Here is a 19,101-nt window from a genome sequence, read left to right on the forward strand (position 1 = left end):
TTTTTGTCTTAAAAGCTCCATGATTTTGACAACTGACAGGGAGGCCAATAGATAACGTTGCAAGAAAGACATAAAAAGCCTATTTGAGTGTGATTCACATTTACTAAAATGAGACACAAAGGTGCAAAAATGGGCTCACGTTTTTTCAAGTGTAGAATATTAACCTTCACCTAGACAGGCAGAAATCATGTGAAGCCTGAGGCCTGCTAACTAATCAGAAAGGCACTGTGTAGCCATTTTGTATACCTGGACCCGAAGTGGCAAATAATCTTCACAAAGATCATCCCACAGCTCCTGCAGGTCTGAAAGCTCCAAGGGATAATTCACAGGTATCTTGTAAAGGGGTTTCAAAGACCTGTTGAGGAGACCAGAACTAACTCCATCTGTCATGATATGGCCAGGCCTGGCTCCAGGTGGGCTGGATTTCACTGGAATAGGAAGCTTGCTCCCTCGGGGACTCTGGATGGGCTTATAATCAAGACCTTTAATCATGTTAAGAGCTAGCTCTAGCTTGTGGTTACACACATGCTGTGGAGCCTGTTCATCTGAACAACAGTCACACTTTGCAAGTTCCTTTGCACTTCTCTCCGTTTCCTCATCCTTTTGTTGTGGAGGACTAGCCTGGACACTTGCATCCAAAGATTCCACAGAGGATCCGGGTGTCCCTTCCTCCATGCTCTCTCCATCTGGGGGTACCTTTGTACTTGGTAAATCCGGTGGCCCAACCTCAGACAATGCTGGTTCTTCAGTGCAAATGCTGGTGGACCACCTAGAAGGAGCACACGAGATACTTCTGGCCACCTTTCGGGGCACCTTACAAATGGCTTCATAGTCAGAATCAGCAACCCGCAAGGCTGCACAACCACGGCATCTCCTGGGTCGGTTTCCAGGACCTTCCGAAGTATGGCAGCTGTGTAGCTCCTGAATCTGATCCTCGTTTTCTACCCAACACTCAAACCCTGAATAGGCAAAGTCCTCCTGGAGCAGTGCAGAGTATCTTACGTCGGGTAAGCCGGAAATGTCAACGGTCCCATTCCCCGCCTTGGTTTCCGTGCCAGAGTCCTCGTTATTCTTCCGATACATGCTAGCAATGCAGAACTTGAGGCGGTCCTTCTCCAGCAGCAGCTTTTGCAAACGCTCGATAGAAAGAGCTTCGATCCGTGCAATAACGGTGTCGAATCTATAGATCCGATCAAGCATGAAAGCACATTTGCTGCAAGCAAACTCGGCTTTGCCATCGCGGGGCACATCCTTGCCCAGGACGTGCGAGAGCAGAACCTGGAGGTTGAGTTTAGATGCCGTGTGGAAGATCCAGCGCCGCTGGTTCCCACACAGCTCCCGGGCACAGATCCTGCAGCTCTCCTTCATCTTCCCTCCTCGAGCTGGCCGAGCCTCCCTGAGGCGGCGGCTGCCTGGTGTTCGATCACTGGCGCTCGGCCGCGCTCCGTCTGCCGCCCCGGTGGCCTCCGGCCGGCATGGCACAATCTGGTGGGGTTCCCACTCCGCAGGGGCGCACCTCCGCCACCCGCGCTCGGGCTCTGGGTACCAGAGCGGGCAGCCCCGCCCCGCGGGAAGGGGGCGGGCGTAGGCACTCCTCAGGGGGATGCTAAGTGACAGCCGCGCAGGCCGCGCTCGCAACCTGCCATGTCCCGTCCAGCTGTCTCTCCCGCCAGCCGCCGCGTCCCCAACGTCCTCCCGTTCAGCAGCCTGGGTTCGCAGGACACGGGCAGCAGCTCGCTGCTGACGCAAAGACTCGCAGAACAAGGATCAGATTTCAAGATGGCGCCAGCGGCTCGGCGCCTGCGGGCAGCCGCGGGTTCCTCTGGGAGCTGTAGTCCGGCGGGCCGCTCCCGGCGCTGCGCATGTGCAATGGCGGGTGCGCGCGCACACACATGCACACACACGCACCCCCACCCTGCCCCTCCCTTGCGCGCGCGCGCGCGCACACACACACGCACACACCCACTCTGCCCCTGCCTTGCACTAAATAGGCTCGCAGCTCCTCGCGTAGGAACCGAGACCTGGCTCCCTGTGGGTATCGGCGGGCAGCAGGACGGGCGCTGGCCACTGCCAGGTTGCTTTCATCTGCTAAGACTTCACCGAACCAGCGCACCAGTTCCCTCATGGGTCCTCCCTCCCGCCCTAGTAGGATGACCCGAGGAACTGCAGGGGAGGAGAAAGCTGAGTCCCCTCCCTCGCTCTCCACGGGTAGTGCCACGTCCTCTGGAAGGAGCAGCCGGGCAGCGCCACTAGGTACCGCTGCGCGGCGCCTCCCTCCCGCCCGCAGCCCCACCTCTTCCCCCTACCCTGGCAGTGCCGGGATTTAATGGCCCTTGGGGCTGCAGCGGCGGGCGGGGAGACAGGGCTGAGAAACCAGAGGTGGCAGTTAGGGCGTCCGTTCGACCTTTCCTATGACTAATGGCGTATCTACAAAAGAGGACAAGTGTTTCTCTTCTTGCAACGTTGGGGGTGGGCGGTTGGGTTTAGCACTGCTGGCCGATTTGCCCTTTTTTAGAAAAGAAATTGAGAGAGGACACAAAGCAGTCGCCTGAGAGAGTCCAGCAAATGCCACGTGAATGCAGCTGGTTAACCAAGATTTTTAAAATAAGAGGAAATGGGGTTTTTCAAGAATGTAGACACCTGAGAGCAGATTACCATCACCCAATTCTTTCAGGTTCAGGTGGGAGAGTATACAAACTTTAGAACAAAAGACCTAGCTGCTTTGAGCAAGAATACAGAGTGCCAGGGAGAACTGGTGTCTGCAGAATTAGGGCTGGACATTCCACTGACTTCAGTTAGGACCCTGTGTTATTCAACAATATAGAGCTGTCATCCCACCCTTGGGTATAGAACTTAGAATGCACACTGCCGTGGCGGGCTTGGGGGTGGCGGGCTTGGGGGTGGGGGGTGGGGGGTGGGGGGTGAGGGGAGGGGAAGCTGGAGCTCTGAGGAGGAGGAGTCTTCCATTTATAACAAAGAATTCCCTCCTTGGCTTGAGAGGCTTGAAGATACCAGGCAGGAAGGAAAACAGCCCTAGCAACCACCTGGAGTCCCCCAGAGCAGAACATTTCCCAATTACAAAAATGCTAAATTTCACTGGCTTAACCTTGGGAGAGGTTAAGGCCAGCAAGAGTCTTAAGTATTTCTGAACCTCATCTCTAAGACAGAGCCCATACTCTTAAGCAGGGAGACATTAAAATGCCTTCAATAAGAACTCAGAATAAACCACCAAACTTCCAACAGAGAATTAAAAGAGATGATTTAGAAGTGTTTTAACAGTGGCTCATTAAATAATAGCTAATACTGTTATTTCAAAATTATAATGGAATATTTTAAGATAATTTTAAAAATTTATGAGTCTCTGCACACATAAGGTTGTATTGATTATTTAATCACCAAAACAAAATCTTAGTAGCTCCATCCTGAGAGAAGAACCATCGTTTGATCTTTGGGTTTGGGAGGCTACAGAACTTTGCTTATGTTATTTCACCTAAATACGCATGTTCTGGCCCTAAAACCAAGAATGTTAAATAGACTTCCAAGTAAAACCCACTACAGCTGTATTTTTGCCTGTCTCTAAGTTTATGAACTTCAAAGTCAAAAGAAAGTAAACATTAATCTTTGAAATCTGTAGTAATCTATAGAGAGGCAAGGAATTTCTGGACTCAGCTACTCACAGACTGCCTGTCAGAACTGTATCCTGCTGAACCTGTCTGAAGTAAAGAGTTCTAAAGAACTGAAAAAACTCAAAGGTCCATAAAAGTAAGACATTAAGACATTAATCCAGTCCTCATCTTCAGTTATCAATGCAAATCACATTTTCTTAATGAGGAGAAGGCTAATGAAATAAAGTAATTAATGAAACAATGCTTTTCAGGAGCCAATTAAATAATACTTTGTATTATTCTCTATTAATAAGATTTTGAATCTGACTTATGGTCTCTAAACTTTAATGACAATATATAAGTAGCTGGGTGTAGAAATGTAAACCAGTATAAGTGGAGAAAAGGCAGTTTATCATTGAAGAATAGGTTTGCTATATATAAGTAAAGATCACCATAAGAAAGAGCTATACATATCTAGGCTTCCAACAACACATAGGAATAAATCACTCAAAAATCAAAAAAAGCTTGAAGATAGCACTCTCTTCACTCCTAGAAAATATATTTAAAAACCATTATTTAGAAGTGGATAGTAAACTATATAGTACTAAACTAGTCCTAAAATGATTATTTGGTATTATAGAACAATTTCATCCCACTTAAAAGATCACTGGTGTATAGATAACAAAACTTGAACATAAAAATTAAAAAATAAAACACAGGGGCACCTGGGTGGCACTGTCAGTTAAACATCTGACTTGAGGTCCTGAGATGGAGCCCACATTAGGCTCCCTGCTCAGCTGGAAGTTAGCTGCCTCCCACCTCTGCCCCACCCCTGCACTCTCTCCTTCTCTCTCTGCCTCTAATAAATAAATAAATCTTAAAAAAAAATCTTAGAAGAATCATGTGATAATATCACCTTGGTCAAGATTTTCTATTTAGTTAACACTGGCTACCTGTGGAGAAGGAAGTAAAATTGGGTGCCTGGATGGCTCAGTCGATTAAGCATCTGCTTTCAGCTCAGGTCATGATACTGGGGGTCCAGGGATGGAGCTCCACGTTGGGCTCCCTGCTCAGCAGGGAGTCTGCTTCTCCCTCTGCTCTTTACACTGCTCCCTCTCTCTTTCAAATAAATAAATAAAATTTATTTTTTTTTAAATTGGGAAGATAAAATAAGGCTTAGAAAAGATTCTATAAAAAGCCCATCTTGGGATCCCTGGGTGGTGCAGCTGTTTGACGCCTGCCTTTGGCCCAGGGCACGATCCTGGAGACCTGGGATCGAATCCCACATCGGGCTCCCGGTGCATGGAGCCTGCTTCTCCCTCTGCCTGTGTCTGTGCCTCTTTCTCTCTCTCTGTGACTATCATAAAATTAAAATTAAAAAAAGCCCATCTTGTGCAAATTCAAAATTTTATAGTTCCTATCCATATGAGGAGCTTTGAAAAATATTTTATATTCCTATGCACAACACACATATGATTGAAGCAAGGCAATGCTGCTAAGGTGAGACTTGGGGCTCCTGAGATGATTTAGAATAGGATAATTACTTCTAAAACATATCAAATTACATAATAAAGTAAAATTTGACAGAGAACAGGTTTCATATTATGATAAGCTGTAATAAATTAAATTATTAATTTTATATATTAGCAGTTTGCCCTCAAAATGCATTGGTCAATGCATAAACAGCACTTATTAGCTATATGTGCTAGTTAAATAATTTTTATCTGGCCTTTAATTTCCTACAAAGTAAACATATTGAGTTTGAACAATAGTTTCAACCCTTGGCATGCATCAGAATTCCCTCGAGGGCTGGATACAACAGATTGCTGGGACCTACCTCTTAGAGTTTCTGATTCAGTTCACTTGGGGTAGGGCCCAAGAATTTGCATTCCTAACAAATTCCTAGGTCATGCTGCTGCTGCTGAAAAACCACTGAACTAGAACTATCCTAAACTGTATTCAGGGAAATCTCAGTCAAAAGATCAGAAGTTCTGCAGATAAATGGAAAAACCCACCAATGAAGAATTACTTACAAATTGTTGATTTCGAAAAGTATATTCTCATTTGAATCAAAATTCCTAAGTAGTATTATGGTAGAGATCTTTTGCACTATCTCTATTTTGACCTCTAGATTTTGGAGCCTGAGAGGTATGTCTTAGAACCATGCCACTTTTGTAAACCCTACGTGTAGCGTTTCTCAGACCTAATTCTGGGCTGATAAGGCGTTTCCAAGAGAATCAGAGAGATGGAAAATCCCCATGTCCTAAACAGTTGTGTTAGGTTTCATTGCCCTAGTTATGACATTGGAAATAGCTGTTCTAATTACTAAAAACTATGCCAAAAAAAAAAAAAAAAAAAGTGATTCTGGCAGAGAAGCTAAGGTAGATGAGGAAATGCAAGAATATCAAAGTAAAACCAGTTAGGTTTTATGGAAACACAGGCATGTGCATGACCACCCTGTGATGATTGGAACCTTTAAGAAGCCAGAAGCAATCATACTTTGTATTAATTAATAATATAGTATTTTGAAAGACTTGTTTTAAAACCAGATTTCCAGTTCAACTATAAATTGCAATATGGTCATCAATAGAATCCATCTTGAAATAATAGAGTCTTTCAAGTAAAGTTATTAAATACCCATAGCTGTTTAAGTGAATTTTTTTTAAAGATTTATTTCAGAGAGAGAGAGGGAGGGCACATGTGCACAAGTGTGGGGGGAGGGGCAGAGAGAGAACGAGACAGAGACAAGCCGACTCCCTGCTGAGCGAGGAGCCTCACACTAGGCTCCATCCCAGGACCCAAGATCATGACCTGAGCCAAAATCCAGAGTCAGACGCTTAACCAACTGAGCCACCCAGGTGCCCCAAGTAAACTTTAAAGTATATAGTAAGTCAACCAACTAATGAGCAAGAATTTGCACACACTCAGTATCTTTTCTCTGTCTTCATTGAGCTTTCAGTTTAGTCAAAGGGGAGGAAACGTGCACACTAAAATTAGTACAGTTGGTTGTCAAATGAAATAGTACTGGCAAATTCAATGTGAGTCCAGAAAAAATTGAGATTGGTATGGGCTGATATAGTTGAAGGGGACATAAGTGGCACTTGAGATAGGTCTTAGGATGTTGGAAACAAAGATCAGGACTCCAGAAAAAAAGCGGGGGCCATCGTCAATAATCTTAGAAGTGGCTGGACACAGTGCTAACCTGAATACAGATGCCCTCAAGGGTCATCTGAATGCCCTCGTTCATCTGACTTTATACAATTTATCCTGTATAATAATTGCTCATTCAAAGAACATGTGTGAGGAGCCAACTGTAAGCCAGATACTATGCTGTGGTGCTATGGAAGCCTTGGCAACTAGAACTTAATGTTTAGCAAGGGCCAAAGAATTTGGATTTAATGTTATGGACTTGAACAAAGAATGGCATGGTGAAAACTTCATCTTAAAAAGATTAGCCAGGCAACAGGATGGATTGGAATTTCAGGGAGAGATTTGCGGATGGTTATAGGAAGATCTGCTAAAAAGCCACATGTAGTTATTCACATGTAGTATAAAAAAAAAAAAGTCTGGTATAGAAATAGAAAGTGGTAAATATGAGAATCATTTTGAAGGAATGAACAGCAGGACTTGATGACCTACCCATTGAGAGGATGAAGGAAAAGATAGGATGAAAGATAAAATTAAGTTTTTGGTCTCAAAAACTGGTAGAAAACCTGGTCTAAATGAACAGAGATGTGAGAGTTGAGTCCATTTGCAAAAAGATAATGAAATTTGATTCAGAACAAGTTGAGTTTAGATGACTGAGAAGACTAAGTAGAAAAAAATTAAATGGGGCTCTTCTGCAAACAAAGCACAAGTGAGATAATAAGGACCAGAGTTTCGAGAATGAAGGACATTCTTTGCTAATTGTCAAAAGCTAAAGAGAGAACAGCAGGAGAGATAAGGTCAGGCATATCATTTTCTGTAACTGAGTAGACTTGTAAACTTCAGAGCTGTTACCTTTAATTCCTGAGAATCCTTCCCTATCAAGCTAAACACTAAATTGGGATTTTTTTTCCTGAAAATATCTAGCATGTTCAGAAATGTTGCTTCACATTTTAACTAAATTTTCTATTTCAGGTTCTTAAAATGTAAAACCTGAAACATGTCACATAAACTTAGACGCTTACCCCTTTAATCATCCTCCATACTATTTCCAGAACATTCATAGTAAAGATCCCTCGTTGTCCACTACCTATAGGATGAAGTCAAAAACTCTCAGCTTGGGATTTCAGTATCTCTACAGAAAGATCCTAATCTGCTTGTCAGCTATATCTTATACTCCTTTCCTAATCATATGGTGACAGGATGTAAACTGCATTATGACCTGTATGCCCTACTTCCCTCTTTGCTAATCTGATTATCAGGCCCTTAGCATTAATTACCTTAATTTAGGAATTTTTGCAGAGCAAAGAGCAGCGGCTGAGGTCAAATGCATTTCCTGACTTTAATAAAATTCTAAACCAAGTGAGAAGATTAAACCAGGTGTCCCAGTGGGAAGAGAGGCAAGAGAAATGTCGTTGAGGTCAACAGAGAAAGAGGGGGTGAAATTTCACCCAGATCAGAAAGAGACTGGGGATCAGAGAGTAACAAGGACATACCTCCATTCCATATTAGTGCCCCAAGAAAGCAGCAAGACCTGCGCAAATTAGGCAATGGGTGACCTGGAAAGGCTGGACTCTATCTAAAGGGGTTCTGGCTCATAAAAGAATCCATAGCAAGTATAGCAAGCTGTCAGAGTTGGCAGAACGATGCTTATTCGAGCAGGGATACTTCAGAGGTGGACTGATGGTAAGGTTAATCGCTTGATGGCACCTGATAAAACTGTCACGATCACATAACTGAGAAAGCAGGCAGGAATATATGTACCAAATGGATAAAACTGAATTTCCCACTAGCCTGATTAGGATAGGGACTCAGGGTCATATTAAATTGATATAATTAAAAGTAATTTAATCAAAATTTGATTAAAAGAAAGAAAGGTGGTACTTCCTGCATAACTGACTTTGTGAACTAAGAGTCATAACCCACAGCAAACCTTTTGTAGGTATTCACTGAGGCCCAGCCCTAGACCCTTTTCACCTCCCTATTTTTATCTTCTTTCAAGATCATCTAATCCTTTCTCATTTTTATCCCAGAATTTCCTCTGAGTTACACTCTGAAGTAGCCAACTACCTATTTGTATCTGCATATGCTATGTCAGAGACATCTCAAAATTACCATCTTCCCCTTACCTATGATACCCCTTCTTGTTCCTCCTAATTCTCTATTGGGGGTCAGCAAACTATGAACTGTGGGCTAAGTTTGTCCCCCACCTGTCTTTGTAACTAAAGTTTTGTTGGAACATATATGCCAACTCAGTTTTGTATTGTATATGGCTATTTTTGTGCTACAATAGCAGAAACCTTATGGCCTGCAAGGTCTAAATTATTTACCATCTGGCCTTTTAGAGAAAAGATGGCTAATCCCTGCTCTTTGTTTTCTTCAAAGAACTTATTACAATTTCAGTTAGTTATTTGTTTGATTACTTGATTATTTATCTATCACTCTTATAAGATGCAAGTTCCTTAAGGGGAAGGGCTCTTGCTTTTCCTCTTTTAAGTATTTTTAAAATATTTATTATTGAAATATAGTTGACATGTAATATTAGATTAGTTCCAGGTATATAACATAGTGATTCAACAATTCTATACATTACTCAGTGTTCACAATGCTAAGTGTACTCACCATCTATCCCCATATAACATTATTGTAATATTATCAACTATCCTTATGCCACACTTTTCACCTCTGTGATTTATTTATAACTGGAAATTTGTACTTCTTAATTCCCTTCACCTATTTTGCCATCCTCTCACCTCCCTTACTTTGGTTGTACAGGTATTTGTGAGTCTCTTTCTGTTTTTTTTTTTTAATTTTTGAGATTATATATATATATATATGAAATCATATGGTATTTGTCTTTACCTGGCTTATTTCATGTAGTATAAAATGCTCCAGGTCCATCTATGTTGTTGCATGGCAAGATTTTATTCATTTTATGGCTGAGTAATATTCCATTGTGTATATATACTGCATCTTCTTTACCCATTCATCTATTGATGGACACATGGGCTGCTTCCATATCTGGACTGGTGTAAATAATGCTACCATAAACAAAGAGGTGATTTATCTTTTCAAATTAGTGTTTTATTTCCTTTGGGGAAATACCCAGTATTTGGGATTTTCCAGTAAATGGAATTACTGGGTCATATGGTAATTCTATTTTTAATTTTTCAAGGAGCCTCCATTCTGTTTTCCACAGTGGCTGCACCAGCTTGCATTCCTACCAACAACACACAAGGGTTCCTTTATTATCTCCACATCCTTGCTCACCAATCCTTGTTATTTATTGTATTTTTGATGTTAGACATACTGACAAGTGTTAGGTGATATCTGATTGGGTTTTGATTTGCATTTCCCTGAATGTTGGCACCTTTTCATGAATCTGTTGGCCATATGTCTGTTTTTGGAAAAATCTCTATTCAGGTCTTCTGTCCATTTTTTAGTTGAATTATTTGGGGATTTAATGTTGAGTTGCATAAGATCCTTACATATTTTAGATATTAATGCCTTATTAAATATATTGTTTGCATATATCTTCTCCCATTCAGTAGGTTGATGTTTTGTTGATGGTTTCTTTTATTGTGCAACAGCCTTTTATTTTGGTATAGTCCCAATGATTTAATTTTGCATTTGTTTCCCTTGCCTAAGGAGACATATCTAGGACAATGTTTCTAAGACCAATGTCAAAGAGATGACTTCCTATGTTGTCTTCTAGGACTTTTAGATTTCGAGTGTCACATTTAAGTCTTTAATCCATTTCATGTTTATTTTTGTGTATAGTGTAATAAAGTGGTTCAGTTTCATTCCTTTGCACGTAGCTGTCCACTTTTCCTAGCATCATTTAGTGAAGACATTGTCTTTTCACCACTGTATATTCTTGCCTACTTTGTCATAGATTATTTGGGCTCTCTATTCTGTTCCATTGACCTAGTTGTCTATTTTTGTGCCAGCACCATACTGTTTGGGTTTTTTTTTTTTTTTGTATAGTTTTTTATTGGAGTTCGATTTGCCAACATATAGCATATCACCCAGTGCTCATCCCATCAAGTGCCCCCCTCAGTGCCTGTCACCCAGTCACCCCAACCCCCGCCCACCTCCCTTTCCATCACCCCTTGTTCGTTTCCCAGGGTTAGGTATCTCTCATGTTTTGTCACTCTCTCTGATTTTTCCCACTCATTTTCTCTCCTTTCACCTTTAATCCCTTCACTATTGTTTATATTCCCCAAATGAATGAAACCATATAATGTTTGTTCTTCACCAATTGACTTACTTCACTCAGCATAAATACCCTCCAGTTCTATCCATGTTGAAGCAAATGGAAGCACCATACCATTTTGATCACTGTAACTTTGTAGTATATCTTGAAATCTGGAATCGTGATACTTCTAGCTTTTTTTTTTTTTTTTTTTTAAGTCTGCTTTGGCTATTCAGGGTCTTTTGTGATTCCAAACAAAATTTAAGATTATTTGTTCTAGCTCTGTGAAAAAAATATTGGTATTTTGATAGACACTGCATGAAATGTGTAGATTGCATTGGGTAGTATGGGTATTTTAACAATGTTGGTTCTTCCAATCCATGAGCATGGAATATCTTTCCATTTGTGTCTTCAATTTCCTTCATCAATGTTTTACAGTTCTTGGAGTACAGTGCTTTCACCTCCTTGGTTAAACTTATTTCTTGGTATTTTATTATTTTTGGTGCAATTATAAATAGGATTGTTTTCTTAATTTCTCTTTCTGCTACTTCATTATTAGTGTATAGAAATGTAGCAGATTTCTATGTTAATTTTTTATTCTCTGACCTTACTGATTTATCAGTTCTAATAGTTTTTCTGGTGGAATCTTTAGGGTTTTCTATATATATTATTTTGTCACTTGCAAATAGTCAAAGTTTTACTTCTTCCTTACCAATGTGGATGCATTTTATTTCTTTTTCTTGTCTTGGCTAGGATTTCCAATACTATGTCGAATAGAAGTGCTGAGAGTGGACATCCTTGTCTTGTTCCTGACCTTAGTGGGAAAGCTCTCAGTTTTTCACCACTGATTATGTTAGCTGTGGGGTTTTCATATGCCTTTATTATGTGAGTTATATTCCCTCTAAACCTACTTTGTTGAGAGTTTTTATCATAAATGGATATACTGGGATGCCTAGATGGCTCAGCAGTTTTAGTGCCTGCCTTCCGCCCAAGATATGATCCTGGAGTCCCAGGATCGAGTTCCACATCAGGCTCCCTGCGTGGAGCCTGTTTCGGCCACTGCCTGTGTTTCTGCCTCTCTCTCTCTCTCTCTGTCTCTCTGTGTATCTCATGAATAAATAAATAAAAATCTAAATCTTTAAAAAAATAAAAATAAATGGATATACTTTGTCAAATGTTTTTTCTATATCTATTAAGATGATCATATGGTTTTTAATCCTTTTTATTGTTACTGTGATATATCACATTGATTTGCAAATATTAAACCACTCTTACATCCTGGAATAAATTCCATTTGATGGTGGTGAGTGATTTTTTTTAATATATTGTTGGATTCAGTTTGCTAATGTTTTGTAAAAAATTTCTGCATCTATGTTCATCAGAGATATTGGCCTACAGTCTTCTTTCTTTTGTAGTGTCTTTATCTAGTTTTGGTATTAGGGTAATGCTGGCCTCACAGAATGAATGGAAGATTTCCTTCCTTTTCTATATTTTGAGATAGTTTGAGAATAGGTATTAACTCTTCTTTATTGTCCAGTAGAATCCATCTGGCCCTGCGTTTTTGTTTGTTGGTTGGTTTGGTTTTTATTGCTGATTCAATTTCATTGCTAGTAATTAATCTGTTCAAATTTTCTATTTCTTCCTGATTCAGTTTTGGAAGGTGATATGTTTCTAGGAATCTATCCATTTCTTCTAGGTTGTCCAATTTGTTGGCATACATTCTTCATAATATTTTCTTATAATCCTTTGTATTTCTGTGGTGTCAGTTGTTACTTCCCTTCTTCTCCTCTGATTTTATTTGAGTCCTCTGTCTTTCTCTTCCTCTCCCTCCCCCCACTCCTGTTCTTGCTCTCTGTCTTCTTTTTTTTCTTTTCTTTTCTTTTTTTTTTTATGAGTCTGTCTAAATGTTTATCAATTTTACTTACCTTTTCAAAGAACCAGCTCCTGGTTTCATTGATCTATTCTATTGTTTCTTTTGAGGTACTTTGAACAGTACATTTCTAGATATCAATAAATAATCATTGAATGATTCAATGAATAAATCAATGCCTTTCCTTTTCATCTCTTATTAAAAAAATATATTCTTCTTCCTTCATGTTCCAGTACTTTGTGCATTATAAATGTTCAATAAATACTTTTCATGAAGCCATAATGAAATCCCTTATTTTTCCACTTCCTTTGATGCTTTAAAGGATCAGGATTATGATTGCCTTAGATGATAAGGCTTTTTTCTGAGACATGTTACCAACAGAGGTTATATCTGGGACACAGTGATGTTGAATGAGGATTTATAAATGAGTCTCCACCTTCAACATTCATCAGCCATAAGAAGAGGATACTGAAAAGCTGCTTTGAAAAAGATCCCCTTAATATGAAATTGACTGGAGCTGCCTGAGCCATAAATCCCTGCAAGGTTTTTGTCTCTGCCATGAGCATTTAGCATGTGTTTTTGCCTTAACTTCCATGTCAGATCTCTCCATGGTAACGCTGGAATGTTTGCTATTTTAAGAAATATGCCTCACTGCATGCAATGCTATTTACATTAGGTTCCAAACAAGGCATAAATGCAATGGCTTGAGGGTGTGCTGTTTTGTGTGGGCAAGAAGGTCTTGATTACTTAATCTCTCTCACCCTAATTCTGTTGTCCTGTTTCATTTTTTAAGGCAACCACAGTGAAATTACATGTTAATAAATATTCTACCAGGGAAAAACTGGAGAATAGAAAAATGAAATAAAACAAGAATTCTTCCAGACTTTCCTTTGCAAGTATATCATTTTCCCATGCCTTTTACACCTTCTAGGTCTGGTTTCATTTAAAAGGTTCTTTGAAATAAAGTTCTACTATCCTGTAGAAGAGAATATTATCAATAACTAGAACTATCACCAGCTTTTCAGAGTGCAGGACTTTCATCTGCAAATTTCTGAATACACTCACAGAAGAGAAAAATGCTTTGTAAACTTCACTTTATTAGATTCTTTTTACTAAAAAAGATGTGGACATGTTGCTTCACCATGGCAGCTATATCAAAAAGCTCCTGAGTACTCTGACCACAACAATATATTCTCAGTCTGAATGGACACAGAGGATTGGAGTGATGTCAACTGGTGGCATGTCAAGTTTATGGCTTTTGTTGTTGTTGCTCTATGGAGGCAATTATATGACAGAAGTTCCAAGTATTGTGTAAGTACAGCTAAAATGAATGCTGTACAATATTTTGGTGGAATGGAAAAGGAAAACAGCTTGAGGAATAGTAAAATCAACTAAATCAAATAATCTTGATCAAAACGGTCTGTCTTATTTAAGGGATAGAAGGCTTTGAATTGAAGCCTCCTGTACCTAGAGATTATACCCAGTCCAGACTTTCAGACTGAGATCACATGAGAAGTCCTGCTCTATGGGAAATGGAATAAGAGGAGCGTTTTCACTCGGACAACTCAAACTTACACGTGTAAGGCGTGTGGTATTCTCAGTTGTGAGGGGTCAGGGAAGGTAGAGGAAAGGAATCAGTTACCAGAACTCTAGGGATGGCTTTGCTGGAGATGAGGGAATTCTTAGACCTCTGCAGACCAGGCCCAGAGCTTAGAAAAGGAACTTGTGCCTTCCACATTATGGGGGTGTGACTTCTGTGGTAAGAGGTGGCATGGCAGACAAAGGTTGAGGATAATACAGTGGGAATAAGATGCTGCTACTATTGGCAGACAAGGATGATGCCCACAGCAAAGGCTACAGGTGTCACAGCAAGAGTTGCCACACATGACTAGACAGAGGGGAGAGACAAAGTATTTTCTTTCTTTTTTTTTTTTAAGATTTTATTTATTTATTCATGAGAGACACAAAGAGAGAGACAGAGAGAGACAGAGAGAGACAGAGAGAGAGGCAGAGACACTGGCAGAGGGAGAAGCAGGCTCCATGCAGGGGGCCCAATGTGGATCTCCATCCCTGGACCCCAGAATCAGGCCCTGGCCCGAAGGCAGTCGCTAAACCACTAAGCCACCCAGAGATCCCTGACAAAGTGCTTTCTAATTGGTTTTATAATGTCCTTTGCCCCTATCTAATTCAAGAATGGATTAGATGAAGCAGTTAATAGCTGTGTCAAACCATGATTTGCTATCTCCCGAGACGATGGCAATTATCTGCTTAGTCAATCCTCAGTTTAAACAATCTCCAGGATTGCCTTTCTGAAATGCAAATCATATGCTTTTATTCTCTTTGCTTAACTTTTTTTTTTTTAATTCTCTGTTGCCTATAACATGAATTCCTTAGCTTGATACTTAAGGGATGTCCCAGTTATGTATTACATCATTCTCTAACACTTAGCATATATTTAGTAATACCAATTTCTCTCCAGGCCTTTTTAAGGCCTAGATCAAGAGAAACTTCCAGGTGAGGCTTTCTTTGACTTATTTTTTTTTTTAAGATTTTATTTATTCATGAGAGACAGAGAGAGAGAGAGAGAGAGAGAGAGAGAGAGAGAGAGGCAGAGACACAGGCAGAGGGAGAAGCAGGCTCCATGCAAGGAGCCTGACGTAGAACTCGATCCCGGGACTCCAGGATCACGCCCTGAGCTGAAGGCAGGCACCAAATCACTGAGCCACCCAGGGATCCCCTTTCTGTGACTTTCAAAGGTAGAGTTAATCCCTGTCATCTGTGGGTTACTTTAGCACTATTCATATATTTCTGTCTCTTCATTTATTATCTTGTATTTTAGTTCTTTGTTTACATGCCAATCTCTTATTGAACTATAAACTCTTTGGAAGCTAAAACCCCCAGACCAGTGGTTCTTACTGAGCAACTTCACCATCTCCTAAAGTGTATTTTGCAAATTCATGGAGTGTTTCTTGTTTTTATTGTCATCATAATGATGAGTGGGGCAATGGGTGCTACATAACTTGGAATGGGTAGGGCAAAGCACTGCCCCAAATTCTGAACAACATATATCTATCCAGCTATCTATCTATTGATCGATCAATCTGATTCCAGTTTATATGAAATGCATAAAACAAGCAACTTCATTAAGGCAGAGAGTAGAAAAGATGTTTTCAGGAACTGGGGAAGGGAAGAATGAAGAATTATTATTTCATAGGTAATTTCAATGAAAAATTCTAGAAATTTTGGTTCATTGATCTTCTGAGAGCTGGTTTTGAATTTTATCTATAGATATTTTTTGACCAATGACACACATGTACATTTGTGATACTAGCTCTTCAGAATAGCAGTGGTGAATATGGTTGTGAAGCCACATAAATCTGTCTGACCTCACCACTTACTGTCTTAACAACTTGGGTTAAATCATTTAATCTCACTGTTTGGTTTTGCTACTTGCCGAGGGATCCTTATCCTACTTACTTCACAGTAATGATAGTAGGAAATGAGAGTTGGAAAAAACTGCATATTCAGTCCTCCACCTGGTGCTTGGAGTAGGATCAGGACTCAAAAATGAGTCCTTCCTCCTTCATGGACATTCAATAAAAGCTGGATCTCCAGCTGGTTCAATATTATACCAGTAGACCAGTGACATTATGTCTATGGTCTCATGACTATTTATTTATTTATTTATTTATTTATTTATTTATTTATTTATTTAAAGTCATCTGCTTTTTATTAGTACCACATGCCAGCAATTGCAGAGGGTCAGTGACAGAAGACTTCTTTCTGTGGCATACTCCCTGGAAAATTCATCACTTCTTTGTTTTTTCCCCAGCTTTTAATTATGTATAATATATATATTTACTTAGGATCCATGCCCAGCGTGTGGCCTAATATAAGGCCTGAACTCACAATCCTGAGATTAAGACCTGAGCTGAGATTAAGAGACAGATGTTTAACCAACTGAGCCATCCATGCACCCCTGTAATTGATATTTCAATAAACATTTTGTATCTCATTATAACATTGTGTAATTTAAAGGTGTACAGCACATTGACTTATATATTACAATATAGATTATCACCATAGTGTTAACTAACATCTCTATTACATCACATAATTACCACTTCTTTCTTTGTGGTGAGAATATTTAAAATCTACTCTCTCAATAACTTTCAAGTATATGGTAGAGTATTCTTATTTACAATTACAATGTTATACATTAGATTGCTGGGGCATATTTATCGTATAACTGGAAGTTTATACTCTGACCAACATCTCCCCATCCTCACCTCCCCAAGCCTCTAGTAACCATCATTCTTCTTTGTACCTATGGGTTAGGCTTTTTTAGATTCCACATATAAGTGATATTGTACAGTAGTTGTCATGACTATTTTTTTAGAATATTTTTACTTGTGGGTGCCTGGGTGGCTCAGTTGGTTAAGCTTCTGACTTCAGCTCAGGTCTCAGGGTCCGGGAACAAGTCCCATGTAGATCCCTGCATCATGCTCTATGCTCAGCAGGGTGTCTGCTTCTCCCTCTCCCTTGACCCTTCCCTTCTTGCTCTAACTTCTCTCTCTCAAATAAATAAATAAAATCTTCAAAAAATATTTTTTCACCTGTAGGGATGTCTGGGTGGCTCAGTGGGTTGAGTGTCTGACTCTTCATTTTGGCTCAGGTCATGATCTCAGGGTTGTGAGATCGAGCGCTGTAACCTACTTGTGCTGCACATGGAGCCTGCTTAAGAGTTCCTCTCCCGGGTAGCCCGGGTGGCTCAGCAGTTTAGCGCCACCTTTGGCCCAGGGTGTGGTCCTGGGGACCCAGGACCAAGTCCCGGGTCAGGCTCCCTGCATGGGGCCTGCTTCTCCCTCTGCCTGTGTCTCTGCCTCTCTCTCTTTCTGTGTCTCTCATGAATAAATAAATTTTAAAAATCTTAAAAAAAAAAAAGAATCCCTCTCCCTCTCTTCCTCTGCCCCTGTCTCCCACCCCTGCCTGCACACTTGCACATGCACACACATATGACCATGCATTTTCTCTCTTAAAAAATTTTTTTTCACTTGCAATAAAGTTATGTTGCTTTCCATTACAAACATGTTCCTATTATGATTGTAGTAATAACAGTATTATTAGTAACTCTGTAGGATTAAAATGTGAAGTTTTGTTTTGTGCTTTCATTTCTGAATGACTTATTTATTATTATTATTATTATTTTCTGAATGGCTTTTTAAATGTTCCATGGAGCACTGGTGAGGTAATACAACTTTATATAATCACCTGAACCTAGAACTGAATTCTGATATCTATAAATATATGCACACAAACAGTGTTAATACACAATGAGTTTTCCATGAATTGAACTGCTATGAAAATTAAGAAAGGGTTGATTTTTGTTTTTTTTTTGGGGGGGAAATTTATCAAGTTTTTCACCTTGGCATTGTCATTCTCATTTATTCATTCCTCTTGCCATTTTTGAATTGCCAATATAACATGACTATATCAGGCTACATTTGAAGCTATGACATTCACTTGATTTGACATACAGATATGAGCACCTATTTCTTTATGTCTTCTAATATAATTGTGCTCATGAATTTATATATTAAAATTAACATTATTTTATTATAAATTATTCTTGTTATGTCTTATATGTTAGTATACTTCATAGGGTTGTTTTGAGGGTTAAATTAATTTGAGTTAATATATAAGTTGGATAGAGCAGCTCCTGGTACAGAGAAAATGCTACAATATGTGCTGAAGTATTACTATTAAAAAGTTGTTGAATATTTATTGATAAATATTTTTAAATTGTACTTAGAACATATATTTAAGAAATTCTATGAATCAATTTCTAGGTTTTATAATAATCTGAACCATTTCAGTGTAACTAAATGTTCCCAAGATGTTATAGAAAGTGCTTCAATATTTCTTTTTGTCTAGGAGATTAAAGTGAGATATAATTCTCATTATGAGTTTGCCCTATACCACTGACACTGTGTTGTGGACAGCAATAACAGAAATTGCTAACTTTGAGTTTAGTCTTTGCCTATAAAACAGTCTTTCTAAAAAGAGACAAACTAAAAATCATACTTAAATACATAGAACAAACTTGCCATAGGGGAGGTGGGTGGGAGTATGGGTGAAACAGATAAAGGAGAATAGAAGTGCACTTATCTCAAGCACTGAAAAATGTATAGAATTATTGAATTATCATTTTGTACTACTGAAACTAAGATAACACTGTATGGTGATTATACTTGAATTTTAAAAAGTTCTTCAGAAACTTTTCATAT

At 39.6% G+C, this 19,101-nt stretch overlaps 1 protein-coding gene across 33 annotated transcripts in view; it reads right to left on the reverse strand.

Annotated features, from left to right (window-relative positions):
- The window catches only part of PDE4DIP (phosphodiesterase 4D interacting protein), a 223,239-nt gene that overhangs the window by 82,426 nt on the left and 121,712 nt on the right, over window positions 1–19,101 (reverse strand). For 5 of the 33 annotated variants that reach the window (XM_072769554.1, XM_072769551.1, XM_072769549.1 and 2 more), the window contains exon 1: window positions 247–1,781. The exons of 27 other annotated variants lie outside the window; for them this stretch is intronic. In XM_072769554.1, the coding sequence (XP_072625655.1) occupies window positions 247–1,368 (1,122 nt within the window). In that variant the 5' untranslated portion in view covers window positions 1,369–1,781. Of the gene's footprint in view, window positions 1–246; window positions 1,782–19,101 lie in introns of those variants that run through there. One more of the 33 variants, XM_072769535.1, reaches the window with a different exon arrangement.

Source organism: Canis lupus, chromosome 12 (genome assembly GCF_048164855.1).
Source record: "Canis lupus baileyi chromosome 12, mCanLup2.hap1, whole genome shotgun sequence".
Classification (NCBI taxonomy): domain Eukaryota; kingdom Metazoa; phylum Chordata; class Mammalia; order Carnivora; family Canidae; genus Canis; species Canis lupus.